General features: G+C 50.4%; 1 protein-coding gene across 5 annotated transcripts in view; it reads right to left on the minus strand.

The window, feature by feature from the left end:
• The window catches only part of Clmn (calmin), a 65623-nt gene that overhangs the window by 5300 nt on the left and 35415 nt on the right, over positions 1–24908 (minus strand). For 3 of the 5 annotated variants that reach the window (XM_090344778.1, XM_090344773.1, XM_090344776.1), the window contains exons 2-10: positions 15720–15781; positions 12948–13043; positions 11716–11799; positions 8401–8493; positions 6932–7122; positions 6535–6728; positions 5580–5662; positions 2715–4400; positions 429–625 (exon numbers count right to left, since the gene is read on the minus strand). In XM_090344778.1, coding sequence (XP_090200904.1) covers positions 429–625; positions 2715–4400; positions 5580–5662; positions 6535–6728; positions 6932–7122; positions 8401–8493; positions 11716–11799; positions 12948–13043; positions 15720–15781 — 2686 coding nt within the window. Of the gene's footprint in view, positions 1–428; positions 626–2714; positions 4401–5579; positions 5663–6534; positions 6729–6931; positions 7140–8400; positions 8494–11715; positions 11800–12947; positions 13044–13461; positions 13669–15719; positions 15782–24908 lie in introns of those variants that run through there. The other 2 variants (XM_090344775.1, XM_090344777.1) reach the window with 2 other exon arrangements.

Genomic DNA, 24908 nt, shown 5'->3' on the forward strand with positions numbered 1-24908 from the left:
CCAGATCCTATTTCCGAGTCTCACCTATCTCCAGGGACAAGCGTTATGTGTTTGCTCCACATCAGTGAGACACTTACCAACTGCCACACCTCACTCCTCCTGGCTCAATCCACAGTTCCCTGGGGCCGGGGGCTGAGTGCAAGTCTAGGAATCTCCCTTTTCCACCTGCCTCCACTTAGGTCCTGCCATATGGTGCTCCCTGTGATTCCCACCCGAGGACCCACAGAGGGAGGGGGGGAAGTCAAGTTCCAGATCCTTTCAGGTTTGGTCAGGTGACTGTGACATCAGAGAATGAGGACACATATGACTGTCTGGTCTCCATCAGCCCTCTCCCCTCCAACCGCACCCCCCCAAATCAGAAAGTCCAACAGGGATGAGGTCAGAGCAGCTCTGTCACCGCCCCAGGACAACAGTGACCTGTATCCTACCTGGAAGGGACTCTGTGGTCTCCAGAGTCATCTTCGAGGTCATCCGAGGACCGAACAGACCCAGGCGCTACAAAAAAGGAAGTTTCTACATGGTCCACGTGCTTTCTTTTCTCTTTCTTTTTACTGCTGGTTGACTGGCCTGCTACTTTTGTTTCTAATGGGTTTTCTATGTTTTCAGACTTGGTGGTGTCTTGGTCCTAGAAGACAAAACAGACAAAGAAAAGTCAAATGTTCTGCTGGCAGAGGTGACATCGCCCAGCGCAGTCTGGGGCTGCTCCAGGCTCTTCTGAGACCCATGGATTCCCACACAGCTTGCCCCCCCCACCCCCACCCCTGCTATGGGGAAGTCAGAGGCCACAGGGTGCAGAGGTTGGAAGAGGGTCAGGAAGCTCTGCTTTCAAATCCTCACTGCCTCAGCTAGAGGACCCTGAGCATCTGACCTTCGATTTCCTTACCTGACAAATGGGTACAACCATTTTTTACTCCCTTCCTACTACAACTCAGAGACAGCTTCTCTCCAGGACCCTACCTGCGGTGGTGGTGGTGGTGGTGGGAGGAATACGAAAAGCCTATGGGGTACAAAAGTGGCACACAGGCAAAGGGTCCAGAATGGTCACCAAGCCTGATACCACCAAAGGCCACTTCCAACCCCAGCTGAGGGTCTCCTTTGAGAAGCACCACTGTGGCAAGCCTGGCATCTGATAAGTCAGTCTACAGTGTGCATGTGTGTGTGTGGGGGTGGTAACAGTGTGACAGGAAGGAACAGATAGACCTCCAGGATTGGTGGGACCACCAACCCTCTTTGTTCTGCCCCACAGATGTCCCCTGTGCCCCTGTCTGCCCTTCCCTCACAGCTGCCATTCCTGCCTCTCAACCCTAGAACCCTGCTCCTCCCGCAGTCCTGAGCAGGCGCACAAAACAAAAGCTACTTCCTTCATGGCAGCTTTCAATCTAAACCTTAAAGTGGCTCTTAAGGACTCTTGAGTCCACTTTTTCCAGCAGCCATGGAGGGTTTGCCTTCCCCACTCCACCTGGTACACAAAAGGCCTGAGCTACTTAACCCTCTATTCCCCTCCTGGCCCTCACCCTGTCTGTTATGCACCTACTGTGGGCAGGGAGATGGTGCAGCCCTGCCAGGCACCATGCTGGTCTCTAGGACCCTGCATGCTGGTCTCTAGGGCTCTGCACATTCCCTCTTGCATCTCTCCAGTCCCTCTTGAACTGCAGGCTCGATGGATGGAGTGGGCACACAAGTGGAAGACAAGTGTATTGCTAGCGGCTCAAGATCACAGTGAGTGGCCCCTGTGTTTACACAGCCATCAGAGGCCACAGGATGAGGGCAGAACACCACAAAGGCCTTGCAGAATTACTGCAGCTGTGCCGTAATCCCCACGTGGCTCAGCGAACTGGTGCACGGTTACCTCACAGTCTGGCCATCAGCCACCATTCCTGTGCCCAGCTGACCCGCACAGGGCTTCATCCCTTGATCTATCAGCAGCCTTGGGGACTAGGGTAAGGTCCATGAGCTGTCCAGGCTCATCTCAGGAGGGCTCTATTTTCAGTGCCTACCCTGCATTAGCCCAAGTCTCACAGAGAGTCTGAATTCTGCGTTGTGGGGTGCATGGCATGAGAGGGAAGTCTTCTCATCCCTGTCATTTTGGCTTTTTTTTTTTTAAGTCAGTCTTAGGGCTTAAAACTCAGAGCCTGGGCACTACCCGTGAGCTTCTTTTGCTTAAGACTAGCAGTCTACCACAGTGAGCCACAGCATCACTTCCAGCTTTTTCTGTGTATGTGGTACTGAAGATTGAACCCAGGGCTTCAGCATGCTAGGCAAGCACGCTACCCCTGAGCCACATTCCTAAATCCTCACCCCTGTCTTATCAAGAGGAGGAAGAAAGAGAATGGGAGAGAGAGAGAGAAAGAAGAGGGAGGGAAAGAGAGAAAGAGGGAGGGAGGGAGAGAGGGAGGGAGGGGGAGGGAGGGAGAGAGAGAGAGAGAGAGAGAGAGAGAGAGAGAGAGAGAGAGAGAGAGAGAGAGAGAGGAAAATGGCCTCATACTCTTGCCTGGCTTTTTTGCTCACGACCTGTGCTCTACCACTTGAGCCACACTTCCCCTAATTCTGGCTTCTTGGTAGTTTTAATTGGAGATTAAGAGTCTCACGAACTTTTCTCCCTGGACTGGCTTCAAGTCATGATCCTCAGATTTCAACCTCCTGAGTAGCGAGGATTACAGGTAAGAATCACCAGGGCCCAGCTCCCTAGATGCTTGAACCCCACCATCAAGTACCTGATGGCTCTCCTCAGGGCCACTCTCTTTGGTCTCCAATGGCTGGTGGTCCTCGTGGGGAGCTTGGGGAGTGGGTGGGGTGGCCCCAGTGGTGGCCCCGGTGGTGGCCCCGGTGGCAGCCCCGGTAGTAGCCCCAGTGGCACAGGGCATATGGCGGCTGGCGCTGGGCTGGCCCTCATCGGGTGATGAGAAGCTGCAGCTGCTCTGGGAGCTGTACGCCTCCTCCCTGGCGTCCAGATCACGCAGAAACCCCTCAGGTTCATCCAGATCCGCGTCCTCTTCGTTCTTCAGCTCCTCCGCCCCTTCCACGTACGCTTCCAGCACAGCCGCAAGGGGCACCTCGTAGTGCGGGTAATAGAAGAGATCGTGGGGGATGACAGAGATCTTTGAGAGGGGCGGGGAGGGCTTGAAATCCAGGCCTTCTTCGCTGTGGCTCCTGAGGGTCTCCAGGCTGATGTTGGCGCTTGGGGGATTGGAAAGCAATTCTGCGCTGAGCCCCACAAGGGCTTCGGCGGCATCTGCGTCGTCCTCGCTCCCACGCCGTGTGGATTTCTTCTTGGCCTTTTCGTAGACCTCTGGCTTTTTATCGGTGGGAGCCTCTTCCTGAGTCACGCAATGGTGGCCTTGAGCTTGTGGGCCTAAGCTCTTGGGGGGTTCGCACTCATCGCTGTCCTTCTGGGGTGCTGGTGACTCCAACTTGGTGCGAGCAGACTTAGCTCTCCTCTTCCTCAGCTTTTCAGCATAACTCTCAGTCTCTTCCTCCTCCTCCTCCTCTTCCTCCTCTCCCTTGCCAGGAGTCTGGTCCTGGAACAAAGGAAGCTCACTGAAAGCCTGGCTGGTGGAAGCAAAGTCCACCAGATCGCTGTTAAATTTCGAGGCCTTTAACGGAATGCCTTCAAAGTAATCATCCTTGTTCATGGCCTGTACGGTCAGCAGCTTCACCTTGATCTCCAAGGACTCAGCCATGATCAGGTCAAGGGGCAGATGAGAACTTTCTTGACCATACCTGGGTGGGCTTTCTAAGGTGCCATTACAGAAGGAGGAGGCCTGGGGAGCCAGAGCAGGAGGGGCCGGGGTGTCTGGCTGGGCCGCATCGCCAGGAGCCTTATCAGAAGGGGCCTCCATGATCGGACTGGCTTCCGGGTCTGGCTTCTTCTCCTCAGTCAACCCAAAGGAGCAGACATGGCCGTCCGGTTTCAGCAGCTCTTTGGTGGCGCGCCGGCTCCCTTCGAAGCGGAAGTCTGGGTTATAGTTGCTGCAGGACGCATCCTTGTAGGTATCGGCCTCAAAGTGGACACTCTTCTTGATGGGCAAGGAGGTGGCCCTGCGGCTCTCCTTCCTACTAGACAGGATGGAGGAATCTGGTGCTGGCTCGCAGGTGGCATCTGTCCGCGCTGGGACATCCTGGAGGACTTGGTTAACCATCTGGTGCACGAACTCAGGGTTGTTGTCGGCATGTATCAGGTGGGATGCATTACCCAGGCTGAAGTCCTTCGCACTCTCTGGCTGCTCACAGACAAACACCTTAGCAGGCGGCGGCTGGCTGGACTCGTGGCTGATAGTGTACGCACGCTCCCCATTCTCAGTCACCAGGAGAATTTTGCTCTCCTGTTCAGAAGGGGTGTCCTTAATGCGGACAAAGGTGGACTCGATGGGAGCTTCTCTATCGGGATCCACAAAATCTTCCTGTAGAAAGACACGAGACACCAGGAAATAACAAGTACCGTTACCGAGAACCTTCCTTGCTCAAAACCCACACAAAGGTCAAGGGTTGTAGTTCATGCCTGTAATCCCAGCTGTTTGGGGGGTAGAAACAGGAAGATTGAGGTTCAAGGTGAGCCCAGGCCAAAGAACGAACAAGACCCAGACTTGAAGAATAAGCCAAGAGTAGAAGACCACATCTATAATCCCCAGGTACTTAGGAAGCGAGGGTAGAAGGAACAAGTTCCAAAGCCAGCCCATGACTAAAAGCAAGACATTCTTTCTTAAATAAATAAGTCACTGTAAACAAAGGGCTGGGGGCATGGCTGAAATAGTCAAATGAAACAGTGACTCCCTAGCCTGTGTGAAGCAATGAATTCAAACAAGAAAAACAGTAAAAGACACCCCCCCCCAACAAGGCCACTTAAAAACAAACACACTGTATTCCAATGAAGAAATGATAATGAAAGATTTCCGTTCCTGCGGAGATGTGAAAATACCAGATACCTAATACAAAACATTCTACTGGGGTTCCCCCCCAAAAAAAATGTTAGATGCAAAATCAAGTATTCCATGTCCTTGATGGAGGACAGATTTTTAGCCACACTTCTGACCCCCTTTGTCTGGTTGGGCTGGGCCGGGGTGGGGGTCACGGAGAGGGGGGACAGCAGGCAAGACTAGCCCAGTACATCCTTTCTCCCTGCATCACTGCCACTTCTGCCACCCTCATTGCTGCCTCTCTCATTGGGCATGTATAACGGTGCTAGGGCAAGTTCTAAAAAATCTGGTCCCTTCCACGCTGCCCTGAAGTATATAGCCTGGGATTCTAAAACTGAAGGCAAGCTTGGAACAGCCATGGATGGAATCTGTACTGTTGGGCTGGGAGAATTGTTTCATTGGCTGACTGAAGAAGAATTAAGAAGCCAACTGCCCTTGTAACCATGATGGAGCTCAAGGAGGAAGACAGTGTGGGGATGACCTAACTTCCTGTCACACTGTCAGGTTTCATGTCTGTGCTGTGTGACTCAGAAATTCCAGTGTGGCAAGGCAAAGGTGTGAGATCAGCTGGCGAGGGGCCTTCCATCCACCTTGGGTCCAACCCAAGGCCTGCCATGTGTGGAGGCTGGCCAGTTTCTGAGGTTAAAGTAAAGAAGGCAAACATACAGGTTCCGGCTCCGGAAAGCGCTCTAGGAACTGGGCCACGTAAGTCACCACTGACTGCTCATCCGGTGTGTCGACCATGATGTCTGTGGAGAGACACAGGCGTTAGCAGGAACTCGACACACAATTTCTCAACGGGGATGCAGAGTGGTAAAGGCGAAGGAGCCCATACTGTGGATGTGGTTTCCTTCTTCATTCCTACTTGAGAAAATTTAGGCTCTGAGAGGGTGAGGCCCTCAATGTGCAAGGAATCGAACCCCAAGATGGAGAATCTGGGACTTTTCCCCAGGATTCCATCTGTCTCTCCCATTATGAAGAGTCAAGTCCTGTTGGCTCCCACTGCTAGTCTGGTGGGCCCCACACCCCATCCTGCCACAGACTAGCCAGACAGATCCACAGGGGAAGCAACGAGACAGATGCCAGGGTGCCACCCTCGCAGAGGCACTGTCACGCTAACATTTTCTGCGCCTGCTCAGTGAGACACCCACCACACAGCCAATAAAAATACATAACGAGGGGGCCGGGAGTTTGGCCTAGTGGTTAAAGTGCTTGCCTAGCATGCATGAAGACCCGGGTTCAATTCCTCGGTACCACATACATAGAAAAAAGCCGGAAGTGGTGCTGAGGCTCAAGTGGTAGAGCTCTAGCCTTGAGAAAGTCCAAGGACAGTGCTCAGGCCCTGAGCTCAAGCCCCAGGACTGGCAAAAAAAAAAAAAATACATAACGAGGATATCATAGCCACGTAAAACACATAGGTCATGTGTTCAGTAAAAATGTTAAGAAAGTTATACATACATAGGATGATACTAATTCTGTACAAAGGTTACAATTGGATGCACAAAAATATATAGAGAAAACTATCTTCATTACTCTGTTTCTCTTTTCTATATGTCTGCCTGAAATGGAAAGTGGCCCACTGATCATAAGAGAAAGACGAAGGGGAGGGGAGTCAAGTCACCTTCCGGCTCCAGAAGCCTGGGGATGTGCAGGGCATCGTGGGCGATGCTGAATGCCTTCTCAAGATTTTCCCGCATGGTCTCCTCCAGGGCCTGCTTCATGTCCACCAGGCTGGGGTCAATAGCCTTGATCACCGCCAGGAAAGCCAGCCCGCTCCTCCAGCTGCCGGCGAAGTCCTGCACCGCCACGCCGTACCTGAAGAAAATGGACGGCAGCTATCTGAGCTTGAGGAAGCCAGGGACTCCAGACAGGAGGTCAGCTCAGGGGTTTGGGGGCCTTACTGGGCTGGACACTGTGGCCAGAGAAGGAGTCCCGAGCTCTGCACTGTGATCAATGGTCACTGGGCCCCTCTCTCCAGCCCACCACACTTGCAAACCGCACACCAGGCCTGCACTCACTTCCTGGTTTTCCTCTGCACCCATGCCAGCAGGGTCTTGATGGCCTTCCTCTGGTCTTTCACCGATAGCGCCGCATTCCTCTCGGTGGTTGGGGTCGGTGGATAGGAGGAGTCTGAATCTGTGCCCGCTGAGCCGGGTGACTGGCTGGAGGACGGGGAGCTTCTGCTGAGGTTGCCCGTGAGCTCCTTGATCTGGAAGGAGAACGGACCTTCAGAGTCCAGAGACAGTCAAGAGCCCACCTTAGGGGCTCACGCCTATAATCCAAGCCTACTGGAGGCTAAGATCTGAGGATTGCTAGGAAAGGCAGTAAAGTCTGAGGGATTCTTATCTCCAATTAAGCAACCAAAGGCCAAAAGCAGAGGGGTGGTTCAAGAGCTAGCCATGAGTGAAAAAGCAAAGGGATAGCATCCAGGCCCTGAGTTCAAGCCCCACTACAGGCACACAGGCCCTACAGGCACAAAGACAGACAGACAGACAGACAGACAGACAGACAGACAGACACACACACACACACACACACACACAGTCAGAGCCTCCTATCAAGCCAATGTGTGACCTGCAGTCACAGGGCATGGCAGGAGGGCCCAGCTCATGCAGAACCATCCTCTGAATTCACAGAACCCTGCCTGGTGCCAGACAACATCCTGCACCCATCTCCTCACCCCATTTTCCCCGCTCATGCTACTACCACTGCCAGGACGCTGATGAGAAATGCAGAACCCCAGGCCCTGGCCAGGGGCCTCCATTCACTCAGAATCTGCATCATCTCAACACCTTTCCCAGTTGACTGCCAGCAGGGCCTAGAAGCTCCTACTCACATGACAAACCAGGCTCTGCTCACCTCTCCTCGGATGCTTTCCTCATGAACCTCCATCCCCACCCTCATATGCGTTAGCTGCCCTGGCTCACGTCTCAGTCCTGGCCCACACTCTGGAGTGCATGCGATTTGCTTGTCTGTGCTTCCAGAGGGTCTGGAGGACATGGAGAAACTCAGCAGACATTCCCCGGGGGAATGAAGACCCACATGTGATCTATCGAGGGCCTGGACACATTTCAGAATGTACCCAGCATCCTTCAGGAAGCTCATTGCCCATCAGCACCCGAATCCTGCCCAACCCCATGCAGTGGGCAAGGAGCCAGCGCACACGGCTTTGCTGTCTATCATGTCCTATACCCAGGGCTCCCATTTCACAGATGTGGAAACTGAGGCTCACAGACAGAGGCAAGGGAGCAGAAAGACACACAGAAAGAGTAAGCCAGACAGATGGACAGCCATTGTTTAGCTCAGGGCCACAGAATGAGATAAATGGGTAAAAATCTGGTGCCAAGAGGAGGTGCATGGAGAGTAGACCCCAGTGCAATTCTCATTCAGCAGCTAGAAAAGCTGGAAGTCCAGCCCGGGGCTCTCTCCTGGTCAACCTGGCCCTGGCCCACTGTCCTGACTATGCATCCGGGAGGGGGAGACACACCTGGAAGAAGAGAATGATGTTCCATATGAGCCCAAGCACCAGGGAGGGGTTGCCGTCGGCGATCTCTGCTGCATCGATGCTGACCAGCCGCACCTGCAGAGAAGCAAGCTGAGTGCCAAGGATGGGGGGGGGGTCTGCCCGGCCTGCTTGCCTGGCTCACCTTGTGCCCTCAATCAACTCTCAGGGACACCACACACACACACACACACACACACACACACACACACACACACACGTGTATGTACCAAATAAACCACATATGCTCAAGCCCTGACTCAGTTTATCTCCACACCAAACTTACAATGGAGCTATCGCAATGACCTGCACACACCTCAGGAGGGCGTTCAGAGAGGTTTAGACCTTGGTCTAGGACCATGCAGCACCAAGATTTCTGTCACTGTTACTCAAAGAGAAGCTGTGGCAACAGCCCGGTACGTCTGTCTGCATGCTACACTAACACCAGCCAACTGCCAGGAGTAGCACCTCTGAGACACAGGGTGACCATGCCAGCAACTACAGACCATGGGTGGGGAAACCCACCGCTGATCAGAACACTGTGCTGGGGTAAGACTATGCTCAGAGACTGTGTGGTTACAAAATGTCTGCCAATGGGTTACAATGTACCTAGCATAGAGGCCCCCAGGAAGTTCATCTAAGTATGCTCTGATCATAGAACTGATGTTCTTGAATCCCCAGGGCCATGCATGGCCCTGGACCAGCAGCATGCCCATCACGTGGCCATTATACTTTGATATTACCAAGTACAAGGGTTCTGGTGCTGCTTGGGGTGCAGGAGAGGGGAGGGGCACAGCCCAAACCATAACTGCATCCTACAAATGAGACCAGCAAAGGCCCAGAGGGGAGGTCAGACCTTGCAGGCCATGTAACCCTGCCACATTCTTTCTTCTCTTTGCCAAACTACACTTTATGCATGTAAATCCTGTTTTTCAGGGGGAAGAGAGGAAAAAGATGATCCATGACAAATGTGGAATGCTACCCTGCAAAATTTGGCCTAGGACATTTAGAGGTGGGGAAGGTTTCTTCTTCCTCCACCTCGCCCTCCTTCCCTCCCTCTCCCCCCACCAATCATGACTCTCTCTAAATTGTTTGTCTCTAGACTCTGATCGTATCCCCTGTCAGTTTCTGACAACACCAGTTAGGCTCCTGTGAACCTAACTGAGGCAGACTTGGAACTCTCTGGGTGCAGTCAGTTTGAGCTGGTGCCAAGAACCTAATTCAGACAACACAGGCTCATCACTGGTAAGAGCAGAGGCCAGGAAGGAAGTTGTCAATACTGTGAATAACACGGCCAATCAAATTCAGATCCAATATTCTGTCCACATTCCTCACAGACGCTCCGCCCAGATGACAAATCCCATGTGAAATTTCCCTGCATGTTTCCAGGCCCTGGACCTGACAGCTCTACCCCAGCCCTGCTCTGTGGCTCTCAGAACACACCCTGGGCCACCCTGAAAGGGAAGCCAGAGGCATTCAATACCCAGAAAGAGGCGGGAGGGTCCGGCAGGCTGGCCTTCAGCTCAGAGCTTCCGGGTCCCCTCCCTCCTCTGCCTCCTTAACTCTGATTCCTTCTGGACTGAAAACTAAGGGAGCAATGTTGGCACATTCCCTCCGGGCAGTCACCTACAGGGTGCTAACATGGGAGCCCATAGGACCACGGCTTCCCTGTGGAGCACTGAGCAGCCTGACGTGGCTTTCCTGGGTTCATTCCTTTAGTGTTTGTCCACTCCACAGATGAGAACAGCAAGGCTTAATAAGTGACTTCCATTCTGCCGGGCAGCCGGGGCTCTGCAGTATAAGAGGAGGAGGCTGAGGGCAGCACAGCCCCCGGCGGGAGCCTCAGGTTGGAGCAGCCAGCTCCTGGCACTGTCCTCCCTGGAAGTAATGCCCTTCATGCAGCCCCCAGCTTGGTGTGGCTCTGCCAGGTGGGTGCTGCAGCCCCCTGTGGACAGCTGTGCAATCGTCCTACAGTTCCTCACAGTGAACAGGGAGGCAAGGATTGGAAACTGAGTCACACTCTGAGAACGGGAGTGGTCCACTGCAGTGTGGCTACCAACACAACATCTGACTTCACTGCAAGGGGTTTGGTGTACTTGCTTCTTAAGGGGCTTCACTGGGTGCTCATTAACATTCCATTTGACTCTCCAACATCACAAACACGTGCACGCATCAGCCGTCAATTCCCCTACATTCTCATCACTTCTTACTTTTTTTGGCCAATTGTGGCTCATGGTCTGAGCACTGTCCTTGGGCTTTCCTCAAGGCCAGCACTCTGCCACTTGAGCCTCAGCACCACTTCCAGCTTTTTTCTATGTATGTGGTACCGAGGAATCGAACCCAGGTCTTTGTGCTTGCTAGGTAAACATTCTACCACGAGGCTAAACTCCTAAAAGAAGCCTATACCTACCCTTGGCTTCCCAGCTAAGCCACCATTATATTCTATTTCTAGAGATTTTCTGCTCTGAGATTTCACACGAGTGGAATCATACCTCTGGGTCTGCCCTCAGTCACCTGGCCTAGAATGTTTAAGGCTTGTTTACAAGGTAGCACATATCTGCAGGGGAGCCCGCCCCGTGCATCCTAGAGGCTTTATGACAACCACGGGACCTGCTCTCCCTCAGCTCTGTCGAGTCTTCCAGGTCATTCTTAGACTGCCAGACACTGTTTTGTTTTTGTTTTAACAAATTCCTCTGCTGCTAAAAGATCAGGCAATGTCAGCCCCTCTCATTGCCCACGATGCACCTCCAGCGACTCCCGCATGAGGCGAGAAGCTGGAGACATCTCTCTACGCAGAAACCTAATGTGAGTGGGGTCCTGGGATCTCACTCTTTCTCACCTTTCCCCCCTTCCCTACCCCAACCAGAAGCAGAGTTCCAAACAGAGAACACTCACATCAGTGACCGGAAGCCATCGCAAAGCAGGGAGAAAGCCACCATCTTCCCCACTGCTGTTTTGCTTCTCTCAGTTACTAAATCTAACACAAAGTTTCACACTCTGACAAACTCACTGCACTCTTACTCAGAAGAATCAAAGGATAAAGAAAAGATCAATAAATCTGAGGGTCAGCTCTCTGCTTGGCCCTTCCCTGGATAGTTCTAGCAAGTGGGCAGGTGCGGGGAGCGGTGCACTGTACCCCACAGTGGACAAAGACAAATGCCATTGAACTCAAGCTTAGGCTAGCCTGGCAGTTTCAGTAGAATGCCCTCCTGTGTCTTTCTGTGACCAGCACCGAACCTTCGACCATATATTTTATAACAGGGCAAGCTCATGTTACCGAGATGGGCGTCGAACACTTACATTGCTATCTTCCAAAAACTTCAGTGCTTTCGCTATGTTGTTCAAACGAAAAATACGATGTGATGAGGATTTGTACTCGTGCAGCTGTAAAACAGAGCAGAGTGAGACAGCTGAGCAGATGGGGTGCTTGAAATGGAGCCGTTTACATTTCTCTTTACCTCCATTTCTGGAGAAAGTCAGGGGCTTGTGGCTAAAACCCATCTGGACTGCATTCAAACCAGAACACATGCATCTCAGGCTGTAGGCTCTAGCACCAAGAGGCCTTGGAGGCCAGCCTCATAATCCTGGACTCAGTTCAGTAGAGCTGGGGGATGGGTGAGGCCAAGTCATCCACAGGGGTGAGGGGCAGTTTCATCCATCTTTTGCGTTTCCCTGCTTGCTAGCCTCCTTCCCAACCCCACCCCTGTCTGCTGATTGGTTCCTGCAGCAACATGGCTCTCCTTGCTAAACTAACACTTGAGTTAGAACAATGCACATTAAATGTCCTATGGTCACTCAGGTGCAAAGCCACCCAGCAGAAGCTGTCCCAAGTGATAGGTCAAGAGTTTTACAGTTATCTCAGTAAGGAACAGCAGGGAAGGGCTTAGTTGTTCAGTGTCACTGGGAGGTGGGGCCTTGGGGAAGGAAGTTACGCCTTTAGGGGGGTGTGGTCTTAAAGGGGAGACTAGAATGCTGGCCTCTCCTCTCTCCTACTTGCTCTTTCCTTTCCCTTCTATTTTCCCTTCCCTTCCCCTTTCTTTCTTTCTTTCTTTCTTTCTTTCTTTCTTTCTTTCTTTCTTTCTTTCTTTCTTTCTTTCCCAAGAAAAGAGGGGCTTGAGCTCAAGGCCTGAGCACTGTCCTTGAGAATTAGTCCTCTACCATTTGAACCATTGTTCCACTTCTGGCTTTTTGCTGGTTCGTAAGAGGTAAGAGTCTCATGGACCTTCCTGCTATGGCTCACTTTGAACCAGGATCCTTAGACTTCAGCCTCCTGAGTAGCTAGGATTGTAGGCATGAGCCACCAGCACCTGGCTTCTCTTTGCTTCTTTGTTGCTGTGAGGTGAGCTGCTCCACTGACCCATTGCTCCTGTCTTACCTCAGGCTCGAAGCAGCAAAGCTAAGCAATCACGGACTGAACCTTCATGCAAAGAAACCATGGGCCAAAGTGAACCTTTCCCTCTTGATCTTCGTTAGCCTCAGGTATTCTGTTACAGTAGCAGAAGCTAACCTCTGTAACCCAGTGATATACGTACCAGATTTTGCCCAGACAGGACTTCTAACAATGCCATTAGGATTTTGCCATCTTGTATATCAACAAATAGGTCTGTAACTTCTAGAGGTGGGTCGCACTGCGGGAACAGGAGGAAAGAGGCAACCATCACAAAACTATTTAAAAGATTCAGGTTTCAGCTTTAGAGAGAGTGGCCAGATGACAGCTTAGTCCACATGCAGAAAGACCATCGAAGCACACGAAAGACCTTGAAATCTCAGTGGGGAATTCCTTCTAGCTTAGAGGCTGGGTGTAGCAGCTGGGCTGGATAGGGGTACTCTGCCATGGGGCTAGTAGAAGGCAGGCTTTGATGCAAGGGCCTGGATTTTTGCATCTCAGCATTCCAGATCAAGCACAGCCCTCACCAGCCAGAGACCCAGGGGTGAGGGGAAGTCTCAGAACCTAGTACGGCCAGCTGCCGTTTCCTCTGGGAAAGCCTTCTTCCTTCCCTGGAGAGCCCAAGTCTGTCTTTATTACGGAAGGGGGCATTTCCTTACCTTTAACAAGCCCCCGAATCCCTCTTAGTCAAAATCCAGGGTGACTGGGCCCACAGGTGCAGAGAAAAGGGCTTTGCTTCAAGGACAACAGCCACTTGGAACCAAAGGGCAAATTATTTTCTGTGCAAACCCTATGGCTCCCTGGGCTGAGTCCAGGACTGTGGCACGGTGGCATCAGGTTACCAGGCTCTTATGGAGATGTTATTTCTGTTAATCCCAAGCAGAAAATGAGAGCCCGGAACGAAACAGCCCCTGAGAAGTGTTCTAACAAGATTTCCAGCCCCAGCCTGACCGGGGCCCGGCCTGACTCCACAGTCAGACCTGAAGAATAATTTCCACTGTCAGTTCCTGTAAGAGCCTCTCCCAGCCAGCACCAAACCAGGCTTTGGCTGGGGTCCATCCTGCAGGACTGGGGGTGGGGGGAGGAGGGGGAGGAAGGGGGGAGGTTGAAACAGCTCCAGCCCAAACACTGCCCGCCAAAATATTCCACGGACTTCAGGCGATTGGTATGACCGAGTCAACAGCGCCCCTAGGGCTTTCTGCATGATCTAACTCCTTTGGTCAATTAGGAAATTTTTCCAGAAGCCAGAGGCTCAGTAAATATTCCTGACAGCCTTCAAATTGCAGTTAAGCCCAATTCACCAAGGAGTTCCTGGGTTTCCTTCTCATGAAAGGCTGCTCTTGAAAGTCTCAGAGCTGGAAACGTGGCTGTTAATTTTGCTGTTTTATTCCATATCAGTTTCAGGTGCTGTCTGATTTATCCTGGGAGCAGGCGCTACCCACCTGCCCCCCAAACAAAAAGGGGCAAGAGGTCCATCAACAGAGGAGGAGGGAAGAATGGAGTTCATAGGTGTTGGGTAAGGGTTTTGGGGGGGGTAAGGGGAGGGTTCCCCAACCCTCTGTTCTTTTCTGTATTTATTTTCTCAATTGAAAAAAGAAAGACAGACACCATGCCTTAACTGGGACCTCCACGAGGAATTACCCACCTCTCTGACACACAGGCATTCATTCAGGAGTCTGTGAACTGCTCAGGTTTGGGGACCAGTTTCCTTTATTTCCAATATGTAATACTTCACATATGAACAATTCTGAAGAGCCACCCAACATCAAAACAACTGAGATGTATGGGTGCTTGCACAGGACTAATGACAGCACTGTGTCACCCATTCTGCAGCAGGGACAGAGGTCAAGGACACAGGATTACAAATGTAAGCCAATCAAATCAGCTTCTCTATAAGAGAGTCCCCTCCTGCAGCCCCAGGACTGTGAGTGGTCCTGGCGTCTGACCTTGTGGGGAAGAGGGTGGGGGTTCCTCTTTTCCTGGCTGCTCCTCCTTTGATCTGAAGCTGACTCTATGCTTTGGTGTGGAGATTGCCTGAGCACCTCACAGATGTGAGGCAAGGTAAAAAGGCATGGGTATAAGAAAGAAAATAAACAAGGGGAGAGAAAGGCCACAAAGTTAAATACACAGGAGAAACCGCCGAGTTCAGGGAAGCCTATGTCCTGTGAGTGCCTCTGCTTCCTCATTCTAACAGGAAAGGGATCCGGGCTGTTGGAAGGATTCAGACCTGGCCTATGTGTGATGATAAGCAGGCTATGTCCAGGACATCAGAGGGGCTGCCGACATGACTCACTGGTTAGCCATGTGATCAGATTAACACGAGAATGTGCGTTTGATTTTTTTTTTTTAATGTTTACAAGCCAGACGTGGATGGCTCAGGAGGCTGAGATCTGAGGATCGCGCTTTGAAGCCAGCCCAGGCAGGAATGCCTGTGAGACTTAATCCCCAATAAACTGCTCAGAAAAAGCTGTGGCACTGCAGTGGCTCAAGGGGTAGAGCACTCACCTTGAGCAAAAGAAGCTCAAGAACTTCATCCAAGCTCCAGGACCAACACACACACACACACACACACACCCTACAGTTCTAGTTCAAGCATCACTCAGTGCAAATGTCTATGGATGGCTTTTCAGAGAGCCTTGAGGACAGCAGGGTGAATGTGGTCCATCCACAGAAACATTGCAATTGTTCAATATGGGGAGCCTTGTAGCATCTGCTCACAGGTTCCTTTTAAAGGCAGGAATTCCCCCTGGCAACCCCAGGATAAGCAACTGCTGGTCTCCATGCTCTCCACAATCAGGTGAGAGCAGGAGTAAGAGTTTGTGGGAATACCCAGGAAGAAAGAACACAGGGCTGCAGTCTCCTCCCCAACAGATGAATCTTATCTCCTAACAAACAACCCCACCAGGCTCTCACTCACCTTTTCCAGATGTAGATTTATCCATCGAGTAAAAGTCCTCTTCTGTACATTCTCCCTCTCAACTGAAAACAAAGAGAAATGCCATTAGCCAGAAGGGAAAAATTCAGGAAGATTCCAGGTGGAACATGGCAGCCAGGGGCCTGGGGTGGGGGTGGGGTGGCCTCCCTGTAAATGCAGAGCACTTCCCCAAAAGAAGTTGGCAAGGGCTTGTGTGTCATTCTTAACCCAGTTCCCCCTACCCCCAATCTTGGCCCTGAGCCTCTGCGCAATCTATGAATTTAGAGCCTCAGAACAAATTATTCTAGATAGTATTGGGAAGGGCTGGTGGGCTGGGTATGGTAGCTGAAGCCTAGCTACTTGGGAGGCAGAGATGAGAGGGTTGGTTTAAGACCAACTCCAGCAAAAAGAAATCTTAGTTCAAAAGACTCTATCTCCATCAATGGCTGAGCATCATGGTACCCAGCTAGCATCCCAGCCACAGGGAAACACAAATAAGTAAGTCACAACCCATGTTAGTGGGGTATAAAGTGAGAACCTACCTTGACAATAGCCCATGAGAAAAGGGCTAGAGACATGGTAGGGCACCTGCCTGGCAAGCCTCGTGAACAGCTAGAATTACAGGTGTGAGCATGGACAACCAGCATTCCCAATCTGCTTTGCGTGCATCTGGCCTGCATATGGAGGATGGGGAGTCATGCCCAGTCTAAAACAGGATACTGGGGACCCCACATGCCAAGTGCAATAGAGTCCCTGGCACAAAAGTTGCTGTGCCCACTCTGGATGGGTTTCGGGGGCACAGGAAGACATTCTGCTTAGCAAGTCACAGATCCGTGAGGATGGTGGAGGGGAACACAGCCAAGGCAGAACTCTGCGCAAACACACACACACACACACACACACACACACACACACACACACACACACGTGTGCCCCATGGTCTAGGCTGTCTCTATACCCTCAAGGACATGAGTGCATATGGTTGTTGGCCCATGGTAACCTGTGGTTATGGCTCTGTGGCATGGAGCTATGGTGCCCTGGCGACCCCTGTATCCCTAAGCTCTGGGTTTCAGCACACTAGAAGAACACATCACAGATGCCTAAAACCATTTCACACTTCTTTAGCAATAATTAAAAAAAAATTAGAGCCAATTTTTCTCCCAAAGGAGGGAAAAAGGGGGGGGGGCTAGGGTTTTTCTATAACAACCATGGCACCGTTTCCTCTTGGCCTCGTTATTAGGCAGACAGTGGCATCATAAATCAAATTTTAATTTTGTACCTTTCAATCTTTTCAACCGAAGAGCCGGCAGACAATAAGTATGCACATAATAGCTTTGCTCTTGTTTCCTCCTAATTTTTTTCTGTAAGGGACTGTCACTGGCAAGTAGGCAGGAGGATTGAGGTTCTAATTCTAGTATGTCATGCTTCACAGGGAGGGGAGGGGAAGAAAGGAAAAGCAGTGGTGGAAATGAGAGGCGGGCACAGGAAGATATTGTGGAGATGGGTGAGTCTAGTCCCGGGGGCTTCTGGGACTTTGTAGAGCATCCAGTCCTAAGAACCAGCTGAGCTCTTTCCCTCTATCCAGATAAATTTACCTCATCCTTCATGGCTGCCATTTTCCATGCAACAGGGGGCCCAGAGCTTCATCACTGTCTCCTGCTCCTCACACATGAAGGCTACTTCTCATTTCCCACTGTCACAAGCTGGACGACTGGCATCCCACTCCAGTGTCCTGGCATGTGGTTCTCTGTGCTTAAACCTATGAATGTATTTCTCGCCCTTGACAGCTAGAAGTGGAGCTGCTGGGTCTTAGTGGTGGGCACATTTAAAAGTTTAATAGCCACTTCCAAACTGCCCTCCCCAAAGGCTGCCCCAGTTTATACATTCACCCTCACTCGTCTTTAAACAAGTTTATGGGGACTGTAAAATATTTACACACACATTCAAACGCACAGCCTGGTTTCTCCATCTGGCTTCAGAGAAAGCAAAGTAGAGCCCCTGAAACAGAAGTGCATTTAGAAAAGACTTTGAGAACCTAGGCCAGGCTGCTAGCTTAACTGCACTCGAGGGTGTAAATGCTGAGGTGTGTGTCTGCTGGTCTAAATATACCTCACCCACCCCACCTACCCATCCACCCCCTCACCCCCATCCATCCATCCATCCATCCATCCATCCATCCACTCAACTATCCATGCCATTTATATACTCATCCGTTCATTCAACCATTCATTCCCCTATCCATTGCCTACCCATCCACCCATTCATTCACCCATCCATCCACCTACCCATCCACCTACCCATTCATTCATCCATCCATCTATTCATTCACCCATCCATCTACCCAAACAACTCATCCATCTACTCAATCATCCATCCATCCACCCACCTATCCATTTTTACTACATATATATATATATATCATCCATCCATCCACTCATCCATTCACCTATCCACTCAGTCATCCATCCATCCATCTGTCATTCAGCCAGCCAGCCACCCTTCCAGTTAATATTTATACAGTGATTACTACATACTGGGAACTATGCCAGGCTCTGTGGGCAAAATCAGCAATGAAGAATTAAGCACTCAGGGAATCTGCACTCCAAGAATTCACAGCCAAGCAGCCAAGTAGGGAAGAGAAAACATAGATGTCACAGAGCACATATGCAAAAAGAAATGAATACAAAATGCCAAGGGAGATGGGCACCAGAGGGGGTGATTTCACTCCCCATGGCATCCTCTTCCAAGGCCTGAACACAAAAACCATGTGCTGAGCCTCCACACTGGCTCAGAGCCAGTCACAGGGGGGCTTCGTTTCTCTTTCTCCTGGACCAGTGGGCATACTTGAGCGGAAGTCAGCGCTGACAGCAAAGCAGGCCAGCCTGCAGTGGAAGAGAGGGATGTCTGAGGGTTACAGGGCAAGGTGAAACTCAGTCACAAGTAGCAGACAGGTTCCTAAGGGCTGTCGTCTTTCTCATTGCTTAAAACTGGGATGTAAAGCTCAATACTCAGTATACAGGGGAGGTGGGGAAAAGAGAGAGAGAAGTTGTGAGAAGCTGTGGCTGCCAGAACTTCATTTCGGGGTCATACTGTGTGACCTTGGTAAGCTGGAATACTTTTGCCTCAGTGTCCCTTTACAGAATGAAAATAGCCAGGCCCCTCTGCAGAAACACTGCCGAGGACTGCAGGAGGTTACCCAGAAAGTCGATCCACAGCTGCTCCCTCTAGGCAGCTTTTCCCAGCTCCCAGGGTCACCTTGGACTTGGAGATTTTGTCTGGGGTCTCCACAGAGGCCCACTGCTCTCGCAGGGCTTTCTGCCATTTGAAATACCCACCCCCTACCCCTACCCTGCAGACCTTCCTACTCCTGCCTGCCAAGACTCCATAAATGTTATATAGTTTCCATAAACCCAACGGCCCCTTTTTTCCTATCACATTGTAAAGGTGTAGGAAACCATTTCTCTGAAAGGGCCTGGCCTTCTCACCAAGTGGTGCAGGGCCTCACTATGGGCAATATAATAGAATTCTAATGGTGCAGTAAAATCACCATCCCTGCTCTGTCTGACCAGCAGAGGTGAAAGAGAACTGGGCAAGGGAGTGCAGGGGGGCTGGGATGAGGTGGTGAGAAGCCTTACAAGCACAGATCATCACAGGTCTGATGTTTCTCTCTTCTGAAAGCCACCAACTCAGACCCCGGAGACCACAGAGAAAGGGACACTGGCTCCAGAGTATAAGTAGTCATTCCCTTTTGTGGCCTTGTATCTACAACTATGACTCTCCATACCTACTTCCAAGGGGGTAAATACTACAGAGTACAAATACTTCTATAATACTGCTGTTTTTCTTGCCTACCACTGATGGATTGTGCAGCTTATATTAAAAAAAAACCCTATATGCTCATTAGAACTGATTGATTTTGTGGCTTATACAAACACTATATGCTCATTATTTTTTTTAATGAAAGAATATAGAAATACAGGGGGAAAAATGGTCTAAAATCTCTCAAAACTGCAAAGAAAGCCTGGTGCTAGTGGCTCATGCCTATAATCCTAGCTACTAAAGGGCTGAGATCTGAGGGTCGTAATTCAAAGTCAGTCCAGGCACAAAAAGTCCATGAGACTCTAATCTCCAATTAACCACCAGAAAACCAGAAGTAGTGCTGTGGCTCAAATAGTAGAGCATTAGCCTTGAGCTGAAGAGCACAGGGACAATGCCCAGGCCCAGAGGTCAAGCCCCACCACCACCAACAACAACAAAAAGAAACTGCAAAGAACACACACACACACACACACACACACACACACACACACCCCACATTCACACATGCATACACACACCTAACACATGCACTCATGCATACAAATTTTGTTCCTTTTGTATGTACATATGTGGTAGTACTGGACTTGAACTCATGGCTTTGTGTTCTCACTTTGCTTTTGTTTTGTTTTGTTCATGGTTAGCACTCTACCACTTGAATTATGCCTCCACTCCTGGCATTTTACTGTTTAACTGGAGATAAGAGTCTCGCAGATTTGCCTGCCCAGGCTGGCTTTGAACCACGATCCTTAGACCTCTACCTCTTGTGAGCCACTGGCATCCAACATGATTTCATTGTAGTTATTTCTATTAGTATATACTAATTGTGTAAAGTGGGGGTTGTTTTTTCCATATACATCTCTATTATGTGCTTCAATGACATTCACTCACTGTTATTCCTTGTCATCTGTCCTCGAATCCTCTTTTCTAATCTCCCTTGGGAAAGTTTTAATGGGTTTCATTGGACCTTCCTCTCAAGCATCATGCATATACTTTGCAGGAGATCAGTGAAGTGACAGTTTCTCAGTGTGGCTACTGTAGGGATTGCTGATATCATGAGCTTCTGAGGTGACAGCAAAAAGCTAGTTCTGGGCTTCATCTGAGATCATTGGTTCACCAGTGACTCAAAGAATCAGGCCTGGGAATCTGCACATTTTGTCTCGGCAGTTGTTGACAGCCCTAGAATACATTTCTCAGGAGGAGATTAACATGATTTCTTGGTCATCTCTAGGCAGAGCAGAGTGCCAGTGGATACATCAGCCTGGCATGGAACAAAGTCATGGCTGTCTTCAGCCAGACTAGGGTACCACTTGTGATCCCAAAGGTTGTCAGTTGTCAGGTTTAATTGTTATTTAAGCCAATTCAGAGACCCCCTGCTGGGGTACCATGTATCATCCTGCTCTTTGCCTGGCCTTTTCCATTCTTTGGGAAATTCCTCCTTCTCTTCTCCCTGTCTCAGACCCTTCTCCTGGGTCATAGGTGGCCTGGCTGGTCTGCCTGCCACATCACATCACACAATGGCCCCTGCCAGCCATGGAAGAGCATGAGACATTGGCTCCCAGTGCCTCCCCTTCCACCCTCAGTAGAGAAGAGCCTGTGTCCTTCTGGGGGACACCCAAGCTTGCTCTCTTACCAGCTCACTTGGTGGTTTCCCCCCTCCCTCCATCTTTCAATGCCTCCCAGAAACACAGCCTCATTACATGGCCCCATGCTGGTTCACTTGAGAAATAAAACTCAGAAACAAATTAAATGGCAATTTCTGTTTTAAACAGGAGAGGGACCAGGCATCAGGAATACCAAGCCAACACTCCTTTGGTTCCGCCTCCTGGGGGCCCACTTCCCCCTGCGGCTCGGCTGGTATTAAAGCCAAGGCCTCCGTGTGGTTTTCACCAGCCATGATTTTGCATTTAATTTCCTTTGTTTTTCCTCCCTGAATAGTTGCTCTGACCCAAGTCCCTTTTATCGAGACTTGGGTAATAAAATGTAAAACCCTCCTTGGGACCACAGGCCTGAACTGTGTGTGACTACCTCAGATCGGGATCCAGAGCTAGGCCAGCCCTGGTTGGGATCCTGTCACCCTCACTGGGGGCTTCTTTGTACCTCTTTCTCTGCCCCTGCTGCAGGCTGGTGCAGAGCACATAGCATAAAAATCAAGTGTAAGGAAAAGGCTTGAGCTGGTACAAAGTCGTGGTCTCCCCCATACGTGCCCAGAGAGACGCCAATAAAACTGCCAAGCTCCTTCTAACTGGGGACTTAGATCCAATTCTCTCACAGGTCCCAGAGGTCACCAATTAACATACCACGTCCTGCCCCACTGTGACCCTTCCTCTAGGCTGCTCATAACCCAGGACTCCAAAGAGCTAGTCCCAATTACACACCAAATTAAGTTTTAAGATACAGCTACATATATATGTATATGTGTATGTGTGTGTGTGCGTATATACACACATACATGGCTGGTGCCTATAATTCAAGTAAAAAAATAAATAAACCTGCTCTAGCTTTTCCTGAGAGTGATCCTGACAAACCTCTGTGCTAAAACTCAGCCCACTGTGATTTATGGCTGATGACGCCAGCAGGCCATAAAAACCTAAGCTGAGGAACAGTGATTTTTCACATTTGCCCAGATGGGCAGGCCAAGGCAACAGACCCAATCCAGGCCGATTGCCCTGAAGGGTCCAACTTCAGTCAGGATGAGACTGGATAGTCAGGACTACACAAGCCCCTCTCTCTTAGTGACTACACTCAATCATAAATAATTAGACCCAGACACACTTGTCTGCGTGGGCATCCTTTGTCAGGTTTGTAAAGGAAGGATGGATAATGGAGGGAGGGAAATGGAGGCTAGGAAGGAGGCAGGAAACGGGTGATAGATGAGAGAAAGGGAGATAGAAAAGAATTCCTTCTTCACTATCCAGGAAGACTCCCCTCCACTTCCAGGCCTCTACCAGCCCTCACTAAAACTCACAAAGTTTGGAGATCTAAGTTTTTTATGAAAGTCTGCTGGCTTCAACTTCTGAAGCAATGTTCTCCCAACTCTACTCTGCTGAACACCAGCTCTACAAAGGAGTTGGTGACTTGCAGAGCACTCTTATCCCTTCCACTAGATGTTTATGATCCGTACATTTAAGACCTTGGTGACCTTGGGAAGTCCTGCAATAAAAAATTGATTTAACTGTATTCAAACAAGAATTCATTTGAGGGCCAGGAGTTTGGCCTAGTGGTAAAGTGCTTGCCTAGCATGCACAAAGACCCTTGATTCCTTGATACCACATACACAGAAAAAGCCAGAAGTGGTGCTGTGGCTCAAGTGGTAGAGCACTAGCCTTGAGAAAGCCCAAGGACTGGCAAAAAAAATCATTTGAAGTCAGAGCCCTTTTCTTTGAAGAAAAAAAAATCCTGCTTTAGAACTACAGAGAGAGATATTCATTAACTAGAGAGGGACATATCTGTACTGGGTTTGCACAGGCAGCAAAGGGCATCTACAGTCCAGTGACAGACAAAGATTACCCACCTACTGTATGTTTGCCTGACCCAGATATCTTCCTCTCTTAAATACACAGCCATACTACATTTCCCAGCCTCCCTTGCAGGTAGGTGGAGTCATATGGCTGGTCTCCACCCAGTGGCACTAGAGGAACCCCAGATGTGTCAAACAAAGCTCCTCTTCCATGGTCAGGTCCTGTGACCACTCTGTGGAGAAGACCCACAGGAGGGTAGGACCATGGAAGAAAAGATTCTAGACTTCCCCCACTCCCCTTAACAAGGCTCCTCCAGTGGAGCCACCAAAGAATGGAAAGGGAATTTTCATATCAAATTCCAGTGCCAGCAAGAGGAGAGCAAGGAGGGAGCCAGCATCTATGAGACCCACCTGCCCACCCAACAACCACAGGACAGGTCCCATGCTGTGTGAGGATGAGGACTGAGTGGTGACACCCAGCAGAGGGCACCCTTCATACTAGCACTCACGACTCCTGGGCACCATTCCTGAGGCTGGGAGCCCTTCAAAGCAGGCATCTCTGTGAAGGCCTTCCTGATGAGTCTTGTTTCACGCAGATCACATAAAAGGCTGACCTACTGAGCCACACCACAGGCCCAGCAAGAAGAAGCCCCATTTCCTGCATGTATGAAGGAGATTTAACATCCAAGCCAAACCTTGATTTGCATCTGTCTTGTTTGTGTGTGTATATGCATGGGGGAGGGGGGAGAGTACATGTGTGTGCCAGAGCTTGAACTCAGGGCTTGAGTACTGTCCCTTAGCTTTTTCTCTCAAGGCTGACATTGTATTGCTTGAGCTATAGCTCTGCTTGGGGCTTTTTGCGGGATAATTGGAGCTAAGTCTCTAGATTTTCCTGCTCGGGCCATCTTCAAAGCAAAGTCCTCAGATCTCAGCCTCCTGAGTAGTTAGGATTACAGGCATGAGCCACCAGCACCCCGCTATACAACTGTCTTTACGAGAAGCCCACATGGCCTAGTGGTAGAGTGCTTGCCTAGCATGTACAAAGACCCAGGTTCAATTCCTTGATACCACATACACAGAAAAAGCTAGAAATGGTGCTGTAGCTCAAGTGGTAAAGCTCTAGCCTTGAGAAATCCCCAGGACTGCAAAAAAAAAAAAAATCAGTGTTCTAACACACAGGAGACCAATCAGCTGCAAGGTTCTCAGGCCATGGGGCTACCCTCTGTCCTTGGCCCAAAACTAAAGATACCTCCTTCAGACAATCAGTACTAAAACTGGGGGAATCCTGGTACACTGGGAAGAGTGTGGATCAGATGCTGTGTATAGACAAACAGGCCCGAGGGACAACAGGCTGAACACACTGAATAGAACTGCCTGGGAGAAAAGGCCATCAGAAGACAAGGAGGCCAGGATCTGCTTCCAACAAAAAAGGCAAGCGAAGCCTGAAATTCCCACTTGCAACTTCTGCCTGCCAATGAAGAGAGTCACCAGTGAGACTTTAAAGACACAATCTGTGATGGGCAAAGGCACTCTCCCTGGCTGCAAGTGTCACCAGGACTTCACGTTAGCTAGTCCAAGAACCACAAAGCTGTCTGACCGAGTAGGTGGACCAGGCTATGACAGGATAGGCACACATGCTGTCAAGCCTCTGGATCCTTCCTGCAATGAGGTCCCCTCCCCTTGGGGATCCCACACTGAGGCTGGTGACATGAGTGATCATCTGGACAGGGCTCCCAGCCCGAGTGTGAGAGCCGACAAGACATTTGGGAATGGGCAGGGATTAAGTTCTGTACTACAGTGCCCAGGGTGGCCTCTCATCAACTGTCTGCAGACGGGCGCAGACAGGGCCAGTCCTGGCATTTTCGTGCTCTGGGCTCTGGCCCAGGTTCACAGTCTGCTCCTGAGATTGATTAAAT

Source organism: Megascapheus bottae, chromosome 14 (genome assembly GCF_031878675.1).
Source record: "Megascapheus bottae isolate mThoBot1 chromosome 14, mThoBot2.hap1, whole genome shotgun sequence".
Classification (NCBI taxonomy): Eukaryota; Metazoa; Chordata; class Mammalia; order Rodentia; family Geomyidae; genus Megascapheus; species Megascapheus bottae.